General features: G+C 38.5%; 2 protein-coding genes across 7 annotated transcripts; both read left to right on the forward strand.

Moving 5' to 3' along the window:
• Positions 1-225: 225 nt before the first annotated feature.
• commd9 (COMM domain containing 9) lies at positions 226-5,835 on the forward strand. Its single transcript, XM_067590724.1, has 6 exons — positions 226-312; positions 1,366-1,482; positions 2,709-2,848; positions 3,872-3,906; positions 4,007-4,110; positions 5,213-5,835. The coding sequence occupies exons 1-6, from the start codon at positions 259-261 to the stop codon at positions 5,348-5,350; spliced, it is 588 nt and encodes a 195-aa protein (XP_067446825.1). The 5' UTR covers positions 226-258; the 3' UTR covers positions 5,351-5,835.
• A 4,210-nt stretch (positions 5,836-10,045) lies between these two features.
• LOC137183574 (RLA class II histocompatibility antigen, DP alpha-1 chain-like) lies at positions 10,046-21,570 on the forward strand. Of its 6 annotated transcripts, XR_010928500.1 has the most exons (5): positions 10,046-10,145; positions 10,234-10,478; positions 14,186-14,269; positions 15,287-15,335; positions 15,460-17,272. XR_010928500.1 is itself a non-coding variant. In XM_067590727.1 (4 exons), exons 1-4 carry the CDS (start codon positions 10,082-10,084, stop codon positions 21,356-21,358), a joined length of 717 nt encoding a protein of 238 aa, XP_067446828.1. In that variant the 5' UTR covers positions 10,058-10,081; the 3' UTR covers positions 21,359-21,570. The 6 variants fall into 6 exon arrangements, 4 of the variants coding, with proteins under 4 accessions (XP_067446828.1, XP_067446826.1, XP_067446829.1 ...); XR_010928501.1 differs by lacking the exon at positions 15,287-15,335; XM_067590727.1 differs by lacking the exons at positions 10,234-10,478; positions 14,186-14,269; positions 15,287-15,335; positions 15,460-17,272 and adding exons at positions 18,118-18,366; positions 20,874-21,155; positions 21,237-21,570 and having other exon boundaries at positions 10,058-10,145.
• Positions 21,571-21,658: the final 88 nt, after the last annotated feature.

The following is a 21,658-nucleotide window of genomic DNA, read 5'->3' on the forward strand; positions in this document are numbered from 1 at the left end:
CCACACTGCTTCAGTCCTACAATCTTTTTTTATATTTTTATACACATATATTTAAATTCAAAAGCATATGTTCTGGTGTGGCTAATACTGTTTGCAATACATTACTTTTTATCAGTATAATTTTATGTTATTGTATGTTTCCCACTACAATAAAGTCTCATCTGACATCCTGCATGTTTTATTGAGTGAACTGCATTTCCCATGAGCAGTAGCGTCATCTATATGTCACATGACAATCAGTAAACGTCACATGTCAACATGGCTGCCGCTGTCTCCAGCGAACATTTCGAGAACTTGCAGCTTCTTTTGAAGGTACAGCTCGATAATATCACTGGTTTTTAAAACTTGCAGCTTGGAAACAAAAATAAAATGGTGGTTTGTTGTCTGAATGTTATAAAACAGTCAACAGTAACTTGCTAACAGCTAACAGCTAACAGCTAACGTTCACAGCCGCTGCATTAAAAACAGGACGTAGTGAAATAAACTCTGATAAAGACACTTTGGTTTTATTTTAACTGTTAAATAAAATTCAACACTGATTTAGACTGATGTGTGTTTAACTCAGTATGAAGTGTCATTGAATTTTTTTTGAAGAAAGAGAGCAAACATTCATTATTTTGATGTAAGTTAGCCTACAGAAATGGTGTACAATATAATGACTTAACTGTCTAATACTTGTCAGTTATTTTCTCGATTAATCGATTAGTTGGTTTGGTCTATAAAATGTCAGAAAATAGGGAAAAATCTCGATGACTGTCTCCCATAACCCATAAATGTCTTGTTTTATCCATAACCCAAAGATATTCAGTTTACTGTCATAAAATACATTTCTCTAAAAATAAAAAATTTAAAAACTATCAATCAATCTGTTATTCAAGTAGTCGGTGATGAATTTTGTTGATTGACTAATTGATTAATCAACTAATCATTGCAGCTCTAATTGTAGGTCTCAAGTGCTGAAATGATTAATGACTAATAATGATTAGTTGATTGACAGAAAATTAATTTGCTACAATTTTTGATAATTGATTGATCCTTAAGTCATTTATTTAAAGCAAAAAAAGCAAAAAAATCTCTGGTGCAGCTTCTTAGATGTGAATATTTGCTACTTTTCCAGTTAAATTCAACATCTTTGTGTTTCTGACTGTTGGTCAGACAGAATAAGTCATCTGAATATGTTCACCTGAGCTTGAGGGAATAATGATGTTATACACTGAACAATCAATCGATTATAAAAGAAAGTAATCCACAAAAAAACAGCTTAATCATTAATGAATGTACTCGTTAGTGGCAGCCCTAGTTGCGAGCTGTGCTGATGTTGTTGTTGTTGTTGTTGTTGACTGTGAAGTGTTTTCATCTCTTTAGGCTCCGTCTAAAGACGCAGTGAGGGACGTTTGTGTTCAGAGTCACAGAGGTCCGAGTCGCCGGCTGACAGAAACCACAGCAGCGACACTCAGCATCCCTGCGGCTCAGGCTGCACAGGTAACAGACACCTGCCTATGATGTCATTTTCACCATCTGTTGTATCCTTATGGAATATATGAATAAGATTTTTAAGACACAGTATGTGCTGCACACAGGTTTGGTTCCATCTCAGCTACCATCAGTTTAGTTAATTGCCATTTTTAATTCAATGAAATGTGGTAAATGTTTATAGTGTGTTCAAGGGGACTTTGAAGTTACCTGTTGGTTTGATGTGCATAAAGTTTTCTAGGTTTTTAAGTTATATTTGTTTATATCGTTGTCTACAAGCTGTTAAGTAATTTTCTTGCATCCCGTCTTGTTTCAACACAGATTCCTCTGACAAGTTGATCCGAACAGGCTGAAATAATTTTACTGCACAGTCGGACTGCAACTAAACATTATTTTTATTATTGATTAATCTGCCGACTATTTTCTCAATTAATCATTCGGTCGATGAAATGTTTAAAAAATAGTGAAACAATAACATTCACAATTTCTTAGAGGCCAGTGATGTTTTTATTTTGCTTGCTTTGACTAACAGTCCAAAACCATCAGATATTCTATATTAGGGCTGCAACTAACGATCATTTTTATTTTCTCAATTAATTGATTAGTTGTTTGGTCCATAAAATGTGAGAAAATGGTGAAACATAACGATCACTGTTTCCCAAAACCTGACTTGACGTCCCGAAATGCTTTCTAATGTCCCGACTAACAGTCCAGATACTCAGTTTACTGTCATATTTAAGAAGCTGGAATCAGAGAATTTGAACATTTTCTTCTTAAAAAATGACCTAAAACGATTAAGCAATTATCAAAATAGTCGGCGATTAATTTAATAGTTGGCAACTAATGGATTAATAGACTAATGTTCAATTTACTGTCACTAATGACAAACAAGACGTGTTGAGAAGCCAAGAACAGCCATGTTGTCACATTTGAAAACAAACCAGCATTGAAAAACGATGAATCAATTGTCAAAATAGTTGCTGATTAATTGTCAATGATTGTCTGATTGACTAATAGTTGCAGCTGTACGGCAAAGGCAGATTTTTTCACTTGTTTTGAGAAAACAAAACTTTTAGGGTTCAGTAATAGACAAAAATAACTTCATAAGAAGGAGATTTTCTGCGATTTTCACATTTCAGTGAGCAGCTCTGGGAATTAAATGTATAAAAATCAGAGATGTCTGTTAGTTGTATGTGATGTAATTAATAAATTTAGATTTATTATCTTTTCTCCAGCTTGTCCAGTCTCTCCACATCCTGTCTCATCACGTCCTCTTCCACAACCTCAGCTCTCCTGAGCAGATCCTCCATCTCTTCCCCGAATCTTTCCACTCCAGCCTGAAGAACCTGCTCACCAAGATCCTGCTGGAGAACAGGTCAGCTGCACAAAACACACCAGCTGCTTCGTTTCACTGCTTCCCATCAGTCAGCTACCAAACATCACACTTTTCCTTCTTTATGGCAAAAGAAGGAACGAGTTTTACCACTGGGTGTCAGTATTGCAGAAGAAAGAAAACAGTTATGTGCTTATGTTTGGATTTAAAGCAGGAAAAACATGAATATACACTCACTGAGCACTTTATTAGGAACACCTGCTTATTCAGCCAATCATGTGTCGGCAGTGCAGTGCATAAAACCATGCAGATACGGGTCAGGAGCTTCAGATAATGTTCACATCAAACATCAGAATGGGGAACAAAAATGTGATCTCAGGGACTTTGATCGTGACATGATGGTTGGAGCCAGATGGGCTGGTTTGAGTATTTCTGAAACTGTCTGATCAGTGCCAAAAACAAACAGTTGAAGACTGGAAAAACGCAGCCTGGTCTGATGAATCTTGATGTCTTCTGAGACTCGCAGCGTAGCGTCAGAATTTGGCGTCAGCAGCATGAATCCATTGACCCGACCTGCCGGCTCCAGCCCCTTCACTCATGAACACACAGACATATCATCATGAACGCAAATAATGTTGCTTTTAATTTGACAAGCTTACATTATTAATTTCTAGTTGACATTGTGGGTGTATGTGATGTGCTATTGTGTGTAGCTTTGTATTTTGTATAATGCGTCATGTGTGTTTTTTACTGTGTGCTGTTATATGTTTTAATTGTGACCTGCTGAAGGGACTGCAGATGAGAATTAGCTATAAGCTAACTCTGGTGCAGTACATCAAATAGTAACATTTATGTTTAACACTGTACATGGTCCCAATAAATAAATAAGACATAAGACTGCCCTGAACTGAACGAGATTTACAAAACATTTGTACATAATAAATAAAATCAAACCCATTTTGAATAATTTATGAGCCATAAATATTCCTCTTCCTTTTGGTTGGCTGAATATGATGTAAGTGCAGGTTGTAATGACATCACACGTCTTCCTCTGATGTTTTTCAGTCCAACATGGAGAACAGAAGCCGTCAGTAATCAGAGTGAGTCCATAATCATATTTTATCTTTATCTTCATGTACTGCTGCGTGTGTTAGACCCTAAACTCTGTGTGTGTGTGTGTGTGTGTGTGTGTGTGTACAGTCTCTCTCCCCCAGTTGAAGGAGCTGGACTGGAGAGTCGACATGGTAACGGGCTCAGACTCAGTCAGTCGTATGTCCGTCCCGACCTGCATGGTTCAGTTCAAGGTTGGTATGAAGCAGAACCAGAACCTTGATCTACTGAGGTCATGTGACTTTCTGTCCATCGTTCACATGAACTGATGCAGCCACTGCTCATCAATTTACATTAAAATACAATGAAAATGTAGGAAAGCAGAACTTCTGGGTGACAGTTTAACAGGTCAGTTCCACTCAGGTCTAACTGGGTGTTGTAGTTATTCAGGTGGTGGAGGCAGACATCTGTCTTCATTTAGTTTTAGTCTTTTGATGAAAATGTATATTTTCCTTAGTATTCAGTGTGTAATGTGTTAGTCGTGGCCAGTTATTTCCCTCAGGAGTTGGTAGAATGGAGCTAAAAGAGAGAGAATATTGGACTTACATTCACCAGGTGGACAGAAACACAACGCCAAATGAATGATGATGTTGCTCCGTAACTGCTGGATGTGGAAACTGTTTACTAACAAGTTCAACATATCAACTTAAAAGGTGATGTGATGTCAGCGTTGTGTTCACTACTACTAGTGAAAATTAGAGGACAAAAACTCAGTTAATGCAGGTTTAAATAAGAGATTTATGTTTAAAACATTTGCTAAAAAGATTATTATGTGTAGATCTACTTGCTTAAAAGTAAAGTTGATCCATCAAAATTAAACCTGACATCAGACATCCAGAAGGTTCACTGTGTCTGTTGTTTTTTGGTATTTTGGTTACTTGCAAATGTGTCAATGAATTTTCAAATCTATAGTACAATATCAACTGGGCAAAGGAAGTCGTTACTCATAACACACAATACTTATCTTGTCTGCAAAATTAGTAAATTTAAAGACAGATTTATATTCAATTTCAATGTTCACATGTAAGTATTAAACCATCACCATCCTATAATAAAATATATATATATATAATAGCACGAGTGAGTCAAGGTCCAGGTTTGTCGTTGTAATCTGCATATTGTATGATCAGCTTTAGATTTATTATTCCTGAACTCTGATTATATAATCGAGTTTATTTGTTGAATTGTTTTTTTCAGCTCTTTTGTTTTCTATATGTGTAAATTTAAAATCTTACAAACACATCACACGTTAATAAATAAATGTTATTTATTAACGTGTGATGTGTTTGTCTGCAGATGGAGGATCCGTGTCAGTCAGCGGGCGGTGAGTCGGTTTCCACGGTGACGGTGGAGCTGAGCAGGGAGTCCCTGGACACCATACTGGACGGACTGGGACGCATCCGCGACCAGCTGTCTGTGGTTGCTGGGAAATGAGGACTCTAACCTTCCCCCCGAGACAGCTGATTGGCTTGTTCATATTATGACATCACATCTCTTCTAATGGACATTTTTTACAGACGGATGTGTTTGGACTGAAAACTGTTTAAATCTACATGTTGGACCAAAATGTTGATTTATTTTGTTTTTCCTCCCGGAAGTTTCTCTTGTCAAGTTGGAAGAAGTTTGTTTGCATCATCAGTAAGCGATAAACTAATTACAATTAATCAAGTCAGTAGACTAACAGACAAAATAATCAAGTACAATTTTAAATAAGTGATATATCGTTTAATTCTGTCTTTGAGTAAAAATATAGAATGAAAACTGCAAAAACATAAAAACATTGCAATTCTTTGTGTCTTATTATTTACTGGCTGCAGATCGAAGAATATCTGGCAACTTGTGATGAACCTTTGTCATTATTTTGACATTTAGTAGATTTAATAATTAATCAAAAGAATAAAAAGAGGTCAAAACATGAAGTGATGAGTGTAAACTGTCTTATCTATAGTCTAACTATAAATACTTTGACTGGTATAAAATAAACGTCTCTTCAGATCAGTCTTTGACAAAAGAAGACAAAATCCACAGTCCTTCTGTATATGTGTGTGTATATATATATATATATATATATATATATATATATATATCTTTATTATCTTTATGGCAAATGCATTGAACCGACCCTGAGCGTAATGACAGGGGGACTTGGCAAAGTTAGAATATGGATACACATCGACAATGTCATAGAAGAACATGAAAAATGAAAAAACACACAGGATTCATCAGATTATTCACACAGAGAGTATAAATCATGTTACCCATGTTTTTTCAAAATTAAATATAAAGCATTTAAAAGTAAAAGGAAATGGCTTTATTCTTTAATTTGGGATTATAATCAAAAGTAAAGAAAAAAAATAAAGAGGCAAATTCATTTTGAAATCTCAAATACTTTTCTGTGTTTTTTATAGTTTGTCTTCAGTCGCAATGGGAAATACAAAGCTGTGTTTGAGGTGAGAAACAGCAGCATGCAGCCATTGGCAGCAGCTCTGCATGAGTTCAAATGTACTTTGGTTTGATGGTAGTGTGACAGTTACACTCAAACTGAGTAAAAACAGGTTAGTTAAGTTGTTCAGAGTTCAGATACAACTTCACATTCACACCTTCCTGAACAGGTGGAGCTCATTTATTATGAGCTGTTGTCATGGAAACAGTTAGAAAGGTGGTAAAGAATGAAAATAGAGCCGGAGCATTGATATTTAGAGACAACACTAACTTTTACAGCAGTTTAAGTCAACCTGAAGGTCAAACTGATGTTCAGCTGCTGCATGTTGACTACATGATCAATATAAAGTCAAACATTACTGACTTCAAGCCGAGCTCAAGCTGTTGTCAAATTCGACCGATGTCATCTTATTATTTCAAATGTTAATGTAGCAAAAACATAGATTGATAATTAGCCAAAAAAGCATTTTATTTAAGTTTCTCTGTGCTCACCTTAAATCTGAGTTAAAGATCGAAGGTCCAATATACATCTTACACAAGTGTGATGTGGAAACTGGAAGCATCCAGTGTTCACAAACTGAGAATGGACTTTACGGTGAAGTAGGAGACATCTTGTGTCCAGCAGTTTCAGTTAACATGATTCGATTTGATTTTGTTTATTGGAGTGCCCTGCACCTTTTCTTTGGCTTACAGGACACTAGACAATAACCGGGATGGCAGGAGAACATTTCAAAACAATCAGTTTACATGATAGAAATGTTCTGTCATGATCAGCCTGTTTTCACAAGAAAAACAACAGTGTAGGACTAAAATTTGGGCAAAAATTACCAATATTTACATGTGCGACCTCTTGTGGTCGTGTGAATAAGTGCATGTAAAATCCAATAAACTCCTTTTTAGTGTTCGTAGTAAAGTAATCCTGTCAACAGTTTGTCTTGATATCTTTTCATAAACATCAGTAAACTGTCATTTATTCATGTATATTTAAATTATATTTTTATGTATTTATTTATTTATGACTTATCCCTTCATTTATGTATTAGGCCTATACTTTAAGTATTGTATGGAGTGGGCTTGGCCAAACCTATTATTTATTTCAGTTATGGTATGGGTCTCATGTAGGCAACCACTTTGCCATCACCAATTTATTTTGTGAAGTCACACAAGTTATGAGATCATGCATGGAAATTATACAAACATCTGAGTGTTGTATCATTTCCCAACAACCGAGTGAGCAACTGGAGAACAGATTTGCTCCACTGTTACAGGACCCTGGATCTCCGTCTGATGACCTGGAAAACCTCTCGTCTTCACACAGCAGGGTAAAGACTGAGAGTACGTCTGAAAGTAAAAGGCTACAGGGAAAGCTAACGACTGGGACTTAAACTCTGATTGTGGGTAGCATGTGCAGTAAAAACACCAAAGTACTCTGCTTTCCCAAGAACATGACTGAGAGAATCCTGCGTATCGTGGCTGCACATCCAACTGTGAAAAACATCATACTGCACATAGGGACCAATGATGTAGTGAAACAACAGTCTGAAGTGCTGAAACAAGACTTTATTGATCTGTTGAACACAGTCAGCTCTTGCTGAGGTGTTTATCAGTGGCCCTTTACCACCAGTGAGAAAGATTCAGCAGATTGTTGGCACTGACCACATGGTTCTCAACTGCATGTACCGTCCATTCACTGCACTTTATTGACAATTTCAACTTTTTCTGGGACACCAGACATCTTTTTAAGGCAGATGGACTTTGCTTTAACAAGTCAGGAGTAAAATTGTTTATCTCTAACTTATTTTACCTCCTGTTTCACCCATCTGTTCCCTCTGCCAAGGACAAAAGACAAGAGGAATCGAAAGAAGAAGAAGACAACAAAATGCGGCAGGAACCTTGAAAGAGAACCACCCCAGCCTCCACCTGAAGACAGCTTTAAACATGACAGTCCACCCCCCCACCAACTTCCACCTTTGAGGATTCACCACCTTCACCCCATCCAAGTCATTCTCCTCTCCAGTCACCCTTTTCCCCCCCTTCACCTTATGTTTTTAACTGAAACTTGGATAGACCAAGATAACAGTGCAGCTGGTCTAATCGAGTCAACCCCTCCCAACTTCAGTTTTATAAGTGAAGCTGGAGTGCATAAGAAAGGAGGTGGAGTTGATGTCTTATGGAAACTTTGATTCTATTTAATATGTGGATCTTCAGTTGAATTCATCCTCTAGAGTTATATTTCTAAATATCTACAGGCCACCTAAATACTGTGAAACCTTTTTTGATGATTTTGCTGAACTGCTGTCTATTGTCTGTATTGACTTTGACTGCATAATTATTGTTGGTGATTTTAACATCCTTGTTGACAACCCTCAGGACAGAGGGGCTGAAGAACTGTGTTGTGTTCTTGATAACTATGGATTGACTCATCATGTGACGGAGCCCACTCACAACAAGGGGCACACTCTGGACTCTCTCCTTCTAGTCACCTGTTCATGTTGATGATGTTTTACAGCATTCAGAGTTTGGTTAAATCCAGATGTCTGCACTTCATCACAGTCATGATCCCGACTGAGAACACCTGAGCAGGTGTAAATAAACTGATGTACCATGATGAACCAGCAGGAAGCATCTGAGCTTCTTCAGTCTGCTGCTGTTCAACATCAAACATCTTCTTCTGGTAACTGATGACTCATCAGCAGCTCTGCTTCTGATTGGCTGAACAGAAAGTGAGAGGCCTTTCCGCGGGACTCTCCGCAGACGCTGCTGCGTTCAGGAGCTGCAGGAAATCTCAGCGTCTTCACATTAACTGAGTTCCAGCTGATGTTCAGAGTCAGAGGAGAAAGTGGGAAACTCATGCTTTCACACAGACACCTGAAGGCATCGTGTGGTCAGACTGGTTTGATGGTTAACACAAAGAGTAAAGTATCTGAATTTCTTCTGTCTGATCGCTGCTCTGACATTGTAACTGTGTGATGATTGATTATTGATCAGCAGCAGATCCTGATCAGGATTCTTCCTCCTGATGATGATGATGTTATTAAAGTTAGTCATTAACAGTATGACTTCATATTTGAGGACATTTAACTGAATCTATGTGTCAGTGATGTAACTTCAACTGTTTTATTATAAAATGTGAAACTCTGCAGATGTTGAGTTTATTTGTTTGATTTCATAATAGAAATAAACAACAAAATGAAGACGAGAATTTATTTACACAGCAATAAAATCCAAACAAATACAACAGAAATATGTTTTAATATTGAGATTTTGTTAAAGATTTTTGATTTTAAATGATGAAAGTTTCAAAGAATTTTAAAAATGTTCATTTCCATGAAAACCAGTAAACCGCCTCCATCCAGTCTGGTCTGAAATGATGCAGGATAACATGTGGAAGCTGTTTTGACAGCAAACATCTGGACTTTAATATTTTACATTTTTACTTTCACATTTAATGTTCAATTTAAATGAATATTTTCTAATAAAAAGTGAAACTGCTGTTCAGTTATTCAGCTGATGATCGCAGCTCAGGTCAATATTTATTCTCTTCTCAGACTTTTGTTCTTGATGGAGTCAATCTGCAGCTTTCTGAGTCTACCTGGTTACTGATGACATCATATGATCTCTGCTCTGTGATTGGCTGAGCTGTGTGTAAGAGTTCAGCTGCTGCTGATTTGCTGTTAGTCGCTCAGAGTTTGACAGTGTTTCAAGTTCGCACAGCTGCTGCTGATGAAGATGAAGGTGATGAAGTTGTGGGAGCTGCTCCTCATCCTCTCCTGTGTCTCAGCAGACAGTAAATCTTTGACTCTTTAAACTCATTTCAGCTCTGATACAGTGAGAGAAACACAGACAGACAGTGTTTCACTCTGTTTTCTCTTCAGTTCTACATGAGGATCTTAATATCGTCGGCTGTTCAGACTCTGATGGAGAGAAGGAGTTCACACTGGATGGTGAAGAGCTGTTGTACGCAGACTTCAAAAACAAGAGAGGAGTTTACCCTCAGCCCAGCTTTATAGAGCATATCAGCTAAAGGGAACTTATGAAGGAGCTCTGGCTCATCAACAGGTCTGCAAATCAAACCTGAAGATAATAAGTCTTGCTCTGAAGGACATCCCACGGGAACTGGGTAAAGACTAAATTTAATACATCTGTCACTTTAAAGGACCATACCAGTGTTTTTCATGTTTAAGACAAATAACTAACATGTGCTTCCATTACTGCTCATTTCCTAAAACTTGCAGCCAGACTGTATCTTAGTGTTGTTGTATCTGCTGAATGACAGTAGAGGTGACACAACAACATAAACTCAGTGTTTGTGATGTTGGAGTTGTGCCTTTGTTTAAGTAAGTAAGTAAGTTTATTAATAGTGGGCTCAGTTTCACCATTAATGACTGGTGGGAGCAGTGTGGGGGGTTCTGTTACTGCTGCAGACAGGTAATAGTCACATTCTGCTTTCCTATAAAGGTGATGACACGGTTACTCTGCTGTCTGAATTTCTGTCTCTCAGTGTTTGTGCCAAAATCTCTAACAATAGACCAAAGTTTGTTTCTATTATATACAGCCAGAGCATCTTCAGGAGAAAAGCAGAAGCATGTTGTGAGGAGCCTGGCTGTCAGCAGTAAGAGTAAATATATTAAATAATGCAGCACTGAGTCTTTAAAAGAAGATGTTCCAGTGATATAAATCATTGAGGAAAATCTCTGTGCTGACATGTTTGAAGTTTCTCTTTTTAATAAATACTGTGTTTCTGACACAAACTACTGGGCAGCGGTCACTGATATCCAGAACAACAACACCAGACGCAGAGTAAATGTGGGGTTTGTTAGAATGAGGTCAATTAATGTAGAATTTTCATGTTCAGTCCGGTTGTTTTGGATATTATTAGCTGAGAGGTTCAATTCAACACAAATATCTTTAAGTCTGATTGGCTGGATCAGTCATGGTTAAGGTCACCTACAATCATCAGGTCAGATGATGCATAAGATGATCACAAGTTCTGAATATCAACATCGACAGAGAGTTGAGTGTTTACGCGACACAGATGTTCAGAGCAACATCGTCACATTTATCAGGCAGTGATGAGGAGCCAAGATGATGAACAGAGAAACTATTCCTTCTCCTCCTTTCTCTCTCAACCTAACCGGTCAAAGCAGATGGCCACCCACCTAGAGTCCGGTTCTGCTTGAGGTTTCTTCCCGTTAAAGGGGAGTTTTTCCTTGCTGCTGTCACCAAGTGCTGCTCATGGAGGAATTGTTGGATCTCTTTAATTAAAGAGTTCGGTCTAGACTTGCTCTATGTGGAAAGTTCCGGGGATGACTTCAGTTGGAGTTGGTTATTGATACGTTTTAAAATTTCAGAGGATTGACTAGGGATATCATTACAGCCTACATGAAGCACAACATTTTGGGCCAATGGGTTTTCAGCCAGGATGCTGGGGATTTTTTCCATAATATCGCACACCTTAGCACCTGGAAAACAAAATGTCTCTGAACAATTACTCTTAACGTTCCTTACAATTGAATCTCCAATGAGCGTGGATGGGGGGGAGCGGACCAGTAGGTAAGACTGCACCCGTGGTGGCGAAGTGGATAGTCCATGCTGGACAGAGTGTTGGGCAGGAGCTCGCTGCGGCACCGGTGTACAGAGTGGTGTGGAGCGGTGAGTTCCAGTGTGAGAGGAGCGTCTAGGTGGAGGGATTGGAGGTGACAGAGAGTTGTGGAAACCACGAGAAGGCAGAGGGGATGGAGGAGGAGAGGGCTGGGGCTCCGCAACCAAAGGAGGACAGTCATGTAGGTCCAGGATATCATACTTATTCTCCAGCTGGATATTGTATTGGGAGGGCGCAGGGAAGGAGTGCCCCCCTTTCCTGCTGCAAGAACCGACCAATGACCAGGGCTCCTGGTGGGATGATGTGGGATTGACCAATGCTTTAGGTCTAGCCCAAAGCCGTGTCCAAGAGTCATCTGAGATGGTGACCGGAGGAGGAGCAGCAGTAGCAGCAGTCGCAGACAAGTGTGCGAGGATAGTAACTGAAGGAGAGGCAGCACCAGCCACAGTGGCAGGATGAGGGGCAGTAGCAACTGGCTCTCGGGCGCAGGCTGTGTCAGTTTGTGGTGGACCGAAGACGATAGTGTCCATAAACTTCTCAGCTATGTGGAATTGGTAGAGTGTGGAGATTAATCCTTCCAGCTCAACGATCTTCTCAGCCAAGCGAGGGCAGCTGACACAGACGGTGGTGGGTGGTGTGGTGGCTGGGGAGAAGAAATAAAAAGGAGGCCAGTACAGGGCTAAACGTGTATAAAAGTTCTTTAGAGACAATCGGCCAGCAGTGGACTGGATGGTAGCATCCGCAGACAGGGATGTTGCAGGCACTTACACACAAGGGCTCCACTCGGAGCCCACAGTGCTGGTATGGCTTTAGCAGAAGTGATTGGTGAACCATAGGGAGACAAACAGCAGAAACTTACCAACAAGTGGACCCGATGTGGCAGTTAGGCCTCAATTTGCCCTCTGAAGTACATCCTGGCACCCGATGACTGTAGATTCTTGCTGAATTAGCTCCCAGTGCTAAAAATGTAAAACAAGCCGGATTTACGCTGGCCTTGGCCGACTGTCCAAATCGAGAACATAACTTAAAATCTGAGCACCTGATTATTAAAACGTTGTTCCTAGTTAAAAACTCATGGTTAAAATCAGCCAGTAACTAAAAATATAATGTGGCTTAAAAGCTGGATCAACTGTCAGGTTATGACAGAGCTGCTGATGGGTATACACAACGCCAACGCTGACAATACCAGAAGTAGAGAGTTTAGTTTCATCTGGCTTCATTGATAAATATAATTGGGTATCATCTGCATAGCAATGAAAATTTATGTAGTGTTTCCGAATAATATTACCTAAAGGAAGCATATATGGGGGGAATAGTATTGGTCCAAGCACAGAACCATGTGGAACTCCATGTCTAACTTTTGCATTCATGGAGGATTCATCATAAACATGTACAGACTGAAATTGATCAGATAAATAAGAGTTAAACCAGCTTAATGCAGTTCCTTTAATGCCAATTAAATGTTCCTGTCTCTGTAATAGGATGTGATGGTCAATGATGTCAAATGCAGCACTAAGATCTGACAAGACAAGTGCAGAGAGAAGTCCTTTGTTTGATGCAGTATTAATATATATATATATATGTGTGTGTGTGTGTGTATAGAACATTAATCAAGTGTTTTACAGTCATAATAAAGTAAAGTTCATAGAACTCATGATGAATATTTATTATTTTTTAACGTTTATTTATTCAGGGGAGTTTATCTGAGAGTGATGTCCTCTTTTTCAGGAACACCCTGAACACATTCACAGTTACACATTCATACCTGGAAGCTGCCCAGTACAACCAGTCTGACTTGCTGCCACTGAGCAGCTCTAATGGAGCAGTTGGGGTTAAGAGGGATTGAACCGAAGACCTTCAGGTCACAAGCTCACACCTCTAACCTTTAGGCCACCACTGCCCCAAAACAGGGTAAAATACAAACATTTACAGGTTAAAAAATAAACTAAGTAAAATAAAATAAAATAAGAACTGACAAGTTTTTAAAGATTTCTGACCTCTAAGAACTGCAGCTCTGAACATTATTATGTTTGTTTTTGGGGAAAATATCCAGCTCGAGTTCCTTCAGATTTATTTTGGACAGAAACATCAGCTCAGTGTGATGTAATAAATATAATTTGCATCAAACATCTATGACCTTCTGTCTGATAAACACATTAGTGTATCTTCAGCGTAGCAGAGGAGATGAATAACTGAAAAACTGAACCTTATTCATGTGTTTACAGGTGAAAATACAAAGAGCTGAATATAACCTGACTGTGAAACATCATGTCTCTACTGAAACACATCAGATCTGCTGCTTTACAAGTGTGAGTTCACTGAAGTAAAGTCATGAATCACTGTAATGTCAAAGTAACTGAGTTTAGTTCACTGAATGTAAGAAAACAAGATGAATACAGTGTTGTTGATAATGACCACATTAACCTCCTTGTTGACCCACTGTACATGTTAACACTCTACAGCTGAAATTATTGGTTGATAAGTCGATTGACAGAACATCAGTTGGCACAGTTTTTGATTACTGATTAATCAAAGCCATTTTTTAAGTCAAAATTTCAATTCTTGTTTGCTGGGTCTATTTGACCTAGTTTGGATCAATACAGCAGCAACAACATCAGGTTCACTTTATCAATCTGTTGCTGTGAGCCAGTGTTACACACAAGTTTTAGCTACAAACTTAGTTATTAAGTTATTAACAATCAATAACAAACCATCACATGTCAGTTTAAACAGAGCAGAGTAGATTATAACAAGCTTTAGTTTGGATCAATAATAAAAAAAATAACAGTGAAACTGTCTCAGAACAACATGAACTCAGTATTGTGTCGCTGCTGTTTGGATCCAAACTGGGTCAAATTTAAACTCAGTGATGTTTGTTGTGAAGTAAACTCAACATCTTTGTGTTTGTGACAAAACAAAACATCTGAATATGTTCATAATGATCCACATTTATACACTGATCAATCAATGGATCATTAGAGAAGATAATGACTGGAATAATACCAGCTGTCCCTCAGTTTGATCAAACACAACTGGAAGCAGCTGGAAGACAGAGGACAGTCAGAGTTTAGACTGATTCAGCAGATTTATGGAGGAAACCTGGAGGTCTGAGGCTGCTCGGCCTGGTTGCTGATCCACACTGATGTTGGTCAGTTTAGGTTCACGGCTGCTGAAAACAGTTTAATGAACATCAGCAGAACATTTATTCAACTCATCATCATGTTTATAAGTTCTGAAAGAATCTGAAAAGTAGAATTAATTAAATTAACTTGAAATGAATTAAAGATATATTTACATGAAGTTATTGATTCCTTTATGTTTTGCAGAGCAGGACACCACTGAGCATGTGCAGGACATGTACTGTCAGGTGAACAGGTGAGTCAGCTCATAAAAGGTTAATAATGTAAAAAGAGAAGGAGGAAACTGATGAACTTGTTGTTTCTGGCTTCTTCAGATTATAATCAGAGCTGTTTATGAAACTATGTCCTGTTTGTTTCAGCTGATCTTCTCTCTGATTGGACGACTCACCTGAAGGTCTCACCTGTCCTGCTGGTTTCTACCTGAATGGAATCAGACCGGATTCATTCAGTCACATGTTTAATGTTTCATGTTGACACTGATTCTCTGCACTTCCAACCATGACCACCGGGGGCAGCGAGAATCTGATGTGAGAACAGACTGCTTTCTGTTTAAAGGACCGCTTCACTGTTCGTCAAGTGTGTCTTAAAACAACAATCAGACATGTTTTTCTTGCTGTAATCATTCCTCCTGTTCATACTGACCATTAGAAGATCCTTTCATAATGCACTTACAATGGAAGTGATGGAGGACAAAATCCACAGTCCTCCTTCTGTGCAAAAATGTATTTAAAAGTTTATCTGAAGCTAATATGAAGCTTCAGCGTCCAAATGAGTCAAATCAAGTAGATATCTTTCAACGTTACAGTCTTTTTAGTGCCGAAGTTCCTCTTTTTGTTACTATACTTCCACCTGCAGCTCAACAGGGAAACACTGTCTGAGGAAACACAAAGAGGGAATTTGATGCTAAAAAGACTGTAAATGTGTCAGATATCCACTTGATATGACTAACTCAGACTGATGAAGACTCATATAAGCTTCACATCAACTTTTAAATGACTGTGTGGACACACTGTGGATTTTGGCCTCCATCACTTCCATTGAAAGCACATTTGAAGGATCTTTTAATATCCAGTATGAACAGGAGGAATGATTACAGCGAGGAAAACCTCTTTCATTGTTCACATGGACACCTGACTGCTGGTTTAACACACTGGAAACACTGTGAACTGGTCTCAAAATGAAAGTGAGGCTCTGTCCCTGATGATGAAGATGAAGACTCTGCAGAGGTCAAAGGCTCATGAGCCCAATGGATAATATAAGAAGCTTTTAAAATACAACACATTGTTAAAGATGAAACCAGTGGTTTCCAACCTTTTTGTCTTTTGACGTCTTACAAAAAGCAGTGTGTAGTCGGGGTCACATTTCACATGTCTATGAGTTGTTAACAGCTCCACCAAATAGTGATTTTTCCCTCTAAACTTCTCACATGCTTTCATTTCAATAAATGTTCAAATGATCCAATATTTCAGCAAAAATCAAAGATTAGAGAAAAAGTCCAAAAACTGAAAACAGATTTGTGTATCAGAACTTTGTTTTTTCTTCTTTCCTCTCCCATTAATCATCTCACGACCCCTCAGATTTATCTGCTGACCCTTTGGAGGGGCCCGACCCCTAGGTTGGGAACCACTGGACTAAACTAGCTAACTGTATATAACGTAGTGTAAACTAGCTCCACCTCCAGCAGCTACAACAGTAACATGCTGCTCTAACACTGATGCTTCACTATTAATAATCTAATGATGTCATATATAATAATATATCAGTCAGAGGGACCAAACCACTACTTTTACTGCAATACTTTAACTACATCAAGCTCATAATACTTATGTACTTTTACTGCAATACTTTAACTACATCAAGCTCATAATACTTATGTACTTTTACTGCAATACTTTAACTACTATGCAGGACTTTTGCTTGTAATGGAGTATTTGTACTTTTACTGCAGTAAAGTATCTGAGTTTCTTCTGTCTGATCGCTGCTCTGACATTATAACTGTGTGATGATTGATTATTGATCAGCAGCAGATCCTGATCAGGATTCTTCCTCCTGATGATGATGATGTTATTAAAGTTAGACATTAACAGTCTGACTTCATATTTGAGGACATTTAACTGAATCTATGTGTCAGTGATGTAACTTCAACTGTTTATTATAAAATGTGAAACTCTGCAGATGTTGAGTTTATTTGTTTGATTTCATAATAGAAATAAACAACAAAATGAAGACGAGAATTTATTTACACCGCAATAAAATCCAAACAAATACAACAGAAATATGTTTTAATATTGAGATTTTGTTAAAGATTTTTGATTTTAAATGATCAAAGTTTCAAAGAATTTTAAAAATGTTCATTTCCATGAAAACCAGTAAACCGCCTCCATCCAGTCTGGTCTGAAATGATGCAGGATAACATGTGGAAGCTGTTTTCCTGATGAACCCTGACAGCAAACATCTGGACTTAATATTTTACATTTTTACTTTCACATTTAATGTTCAATTTAAATGAATATTTTCTAATAAAAAGTGAAACTGCTGTTCAGTTATTCAACTGATGATCGCAGCTCAGGCCAACATTTATTCTCTTCTCAGACTTTTGTTCTTGATGGAGTCAATCTGCAGCTGTCTGAGTCTACCTGGTCACTGATGACATCATGTGATCTCTGCTCTGTGATTGGCTGAGCTGTGTGTAAGAGCTCAGCTGCTGCTGATTTCCTGTTAGTCGCTCAGAGTCTGTGAGAGTGTTTCAGAGTGTTTCAGAGTCTGTGAGAGTGTTTCAGAGTGTTTCAGAGTCTGTGAGAGTGTTTCAGAGTGTTTCAGAGTGTTTCAGAGTCTGTCAGAGTGTTCCAAGTTCACACAGCTGCTGATGAAGTTGTGGGAGCTGCTCCTCATCCTCTCCTGTGTCCTCTGTGTCTCAGCAGACAGTAAGTCTTTGACTCTTTACACTAATTTCAGCTCTGATACAGTGAGAGAAACACAGACAGAGACAGTGTTTCACTCTTTCTCTTTCTCTTCAGTTCTACATGAGGATCTTAATATCGTCGGCTGTTCAGACTCTGTTGGAGAGAACGTGTTCACACTGGATGGTGAAGAACTGTGGTACGCAGACTTCAAAAACAAGAGAGGAGTTTACCCTCAGCCCAGCTTTATAGATCCTATCCAGTACGAGGAAGGAACTTATGATGATGCTGTGGCTAATCAACAGATCTGCAAATCAAACCTAAACAACAGTCGTGTTGGTATGAAGGACATCCCAGTGAAACTCGGTAAAGACTAAATGTAATACTTCTGTCAAATTAAAGGACCATACCGGTGTTTTTGCATGTTTAAGACAAATAACTAAAAGTGTTCTCTCTGCCACCCTACCCTCTTTTAAACAAATGGAGTCATGTCCTACCAGGAGTGATTAAACTATTGATTTGTTTTATATGAACATCAAAGAGGACCTATTATGCTCATTTAGCTCTAATTTTTTATTTTTGTAGTCACTAGAGTAGCTCTGCATGATTCACAGTTCAAAATACTCCTTATTTATCTTATCGTATCTTTATGCGGCCCCTCAATATACGCAGTTTCTCTTACACTCAGTTGTAGCTCCTGTCTAGGCCCCCCTCTCAATGGGCCCACTCCGTTCTGATTGGCCAGCTTTACCTATTAGATTTTGTAATTTTACCGTCAATGCAAACCAAATATTTCCTACTGTACTGCTTTAAATTATAAGCTTTTAAATGACTAACTAACAGGAGACTTTTATTGTGACGAACTTACAGGAAGTGAAAACATGTTCCTAACGGAATTAATGGAACTTCGTTAGTGGCGCTAAAAACCAGTTAAACTGGATGGATTATTTTGTTCTATGGAGGATGGTGGAAACGACAAATGTTACACTAAACTACAGCAGGCTGAGCAGGAACAACGTGAATGAAACATCCATAATTGTGTGAGAGCTGGGAAGCAGCTTGCACACTGTGTTATCTTTGCTCTTTATTATTATTTATTATTGTGTGAGAGCTGTGAGGTCATACCCATTTGCACCTAAAAAAATTTTTTGTCTGTAATTGATTACGAAATTTTTGAAGGTGTGGCCTGATGCACTTAATGGGCCATAACTATTCAATACTGAATTGGATTGCAACAAAATTTGGGAATGTTGTACATACCGCTACACTGCACAAGTGTGTAACATCTCATACAAATCTCCCCATAGATGGCGCTAAAGTAGCATTATAAATTGATATTTCTGCAATTCTGTTGTCTTTAATGAAATGCAACTTGGTACATAGGTTCTCCATGAGAATCTCTATGATATACTGAACCAGGACACCAATAGCCATCTTGTGGTCAGTGAGAAAAAACCACCATACTACTTAATAAGTGCGATATCTCTTAAATGTAAGATTCCATCTTAACAAATTCAGCAAAGTTGTACAGATGGGGATGCTGAACAAGTCTATAGCATTTAATACAATTTCACCTGTAGGTGGCGCTACAAAATTAGGAAAATTGCTGCTGTGGCAGAAACTGGTGGTGGCAGAATCAGTAGCAGCAGTGGCAGCGGCTTGCAGCTTGCAGCTCTCACATGCAATTTCTTTAGAAATTGCAGAATTTTCTAGTCAGTCTTCATTAACTTAAATTTTGGTTATGAAGAAATCAGTTGGAATATTAGATTAATCTGTTGTTTAACTCCATGCTTACTGCATCTCGGCACCTGTGTCACTGCCTGTGGTATTGTAGACTGTCTACTTTGTATTTGAATAGGCCTTGTAGTGTTGTAGACCGCTGTGTCTATTTTATATTTATGTTATTCCCATATAAGAGAGACATGGTACTGACACAGTTCACCTGACCTGTCGCTCTGTTTTCAGCAGTGGTGCTGAACAATTTGTCAATAGATGCAGGTAGAGTGCAGCTTGCTGTCCTCGGTCCTGAAACATTTGAACACGAGTGGCAACCTGTTTTCTTTTTTTGTTCTTCAGAACAAGCTTGTCTGACAAAGTGGCTTCACTGTGTTTTCTTAGACATAGGCTTGCTTGGCTCAATAAGTGACAATTTGTGATTATGGATTAGAAAGGATAGGACAGGATATATCAGCTATTTTACAGTTGCAAATTTTAAAATGACTTTATCAGAAGGGCCCCTTGAGAATGTTCTGCCCCCTCTGTGCTGAAAGTCTAGCTCCGCCCCTGGCTGAGAGGATGTACAGAGAAACTATTCTTTACATTAATTTAACACCCTACTTTACTTCTGGTCTAATAGTTAACTCCTCATTAGGAATGTTGGTACTCAGCCAGGTTTCTGTTAGAATAAAGATGTCTGATGTAGTTTCATCACTTACATTAGATGTGTTAGGAGATGACGTCTGTAGTGGTGTGCTGCAGTAATGGAATTACATGAATCAGTAATGAAAAAATACAATAAATACAAAAAGTAACAGTGAATTGATACAAACAGTAGTGTAAGATAAAGTAAGTATGCACATGTGTTTTATGTAATATTGCAGAAATATGAGGTATACAGGTATGAGGTATTGTATGGAAGTATGTATATGCATTTACAAAAATTGCATACACATATATAGATAGATCAACAATTAAACTTTAGAAGTGTAGTTATGGATCTGAAAGTGCAAGTTAATGGTAAACAGTACTGGATGAACAAAAACATAGAAGACATATGGTTTAAAACCTTTATGTCTTCTGTCTAATTTTTTGGCTGGAATATATAAATTCCAACTCAATAAAACATTATTGATAATAACAGTGTTTCTGTTCAGATCCTCCTTTCAGTCCCATCATCTTCACCAGAGATGACATGAAGCTGGGAGAGAAGAACACACTGATCTGTCATGTGACTGGTTTCTATCCTGCTCCTGTTAAAATCTACTGGACGAAGAATGGAGAGAACGTGACTGAAGGAACCAGCATCAATGTTCCCTTCCTCAACCAAGACATCACCTTCAGACAGTCCTCCAGACTGGAGTTCATCCCTCAGCAGGGAGACATGTACAGTTGTACAGTGACTCACCCAGCGACCAAACCACTGACCAGCATCTGGGGTGAGAAACTCTTTTTACATCTGTCTCCAAATGTGGAGGTGAAGCAGCCTGTTAATGTTTCTGTGTGTTTTCTGTCTCCAGTTGTTGAGAAGACCCAGCCAGGTGTTGGACCTGCAGTGTTTTGTGGACTGGGTCTAACTGTCGGTCTGCTCGGTGTGGCAGCTGGAATCTTCTTCCTCATCAAAGGAAATGAGTACAGCTGATTGACTGGTTATGTTAATAGGATCCTAATATCCACATCTCTCCCAGTTTTGGTTTGTTTTGGTACTTTTCTTTTGCATTCAGCAGAAGCATATACACATCTCACTCATCCACACATTACATTCAACTGATACAGTTATTCTCCACACCTCATGCCTTTTGTATATAGTGATGTTGTTTTATTTTACAATAAAATCAATAATTGGCACCTGAACCTGACTTGCTTACCCTCTTTGTCACACTCATTGAGCCAGTTTGTGACAAGTGGGTCATATAGGCACATAGGCTGCGACAAACATGGG

Source organism: Thunnus thynnus, chromosome 5 (genome assembly GCF_963924715.1).
Source record: "Thunnus thynnus chromosome 5, fThuThy2.1, whole genome shotgun sequence".
Taxonomy (NCBI): domain Eukaryota; kingdom Metazoa; phylum Chordata; class Actinopteri; order Scombriformes; family Scombridae; genus Thunnus; species Thunnus thynnus.

Bases quoted from the DNA above. Each gene is read 5' to 3' on its own strand.
- LOC137183574 (XM_067590725.1), top strand. From the start codon at position 10,082: ATGAAGATGAAGGTGATGAAGTTGTGGGAGCTGCTCCTCATCCTCTCC. The intron at 10,146-18,117 runs GTAAATCTTTGA...CTTTCTCTTCAG, and splicing joins CTCCTGTGTCTCAGCAGACA to TTCTACATGAGGATCTTAAT. The intron at 18,367-20,873 runs GTAAAGACTAAA...GTTTCTGTTCAG, and splicing joins GGACATCCCAGTGAAACTCG to ATCCTCCTTTCAGTCCCATC.
- commd9 (XM_067590724.1), top strand. From the start codon at position 259: ATGGCTGCCGCTGTCTCCAGCGAACATTTCGAGAACTTGCAGCTTCTT. The intron at 313-1,365 runs GTACAGCTCGAT...TCATCTCTTTAG, and splicing joins ACTTGCAGCTTCTTTTGAAG to GCTCCGTCTAAAGACGCAGT. The intron at 1,483-2,708 runs GTAACAGACACC...TCTTTTCTCCAG, and splicing joins CTGCGGCTCAGGCTGCACAG to CTTGTCCAGTCTCTCCACAT.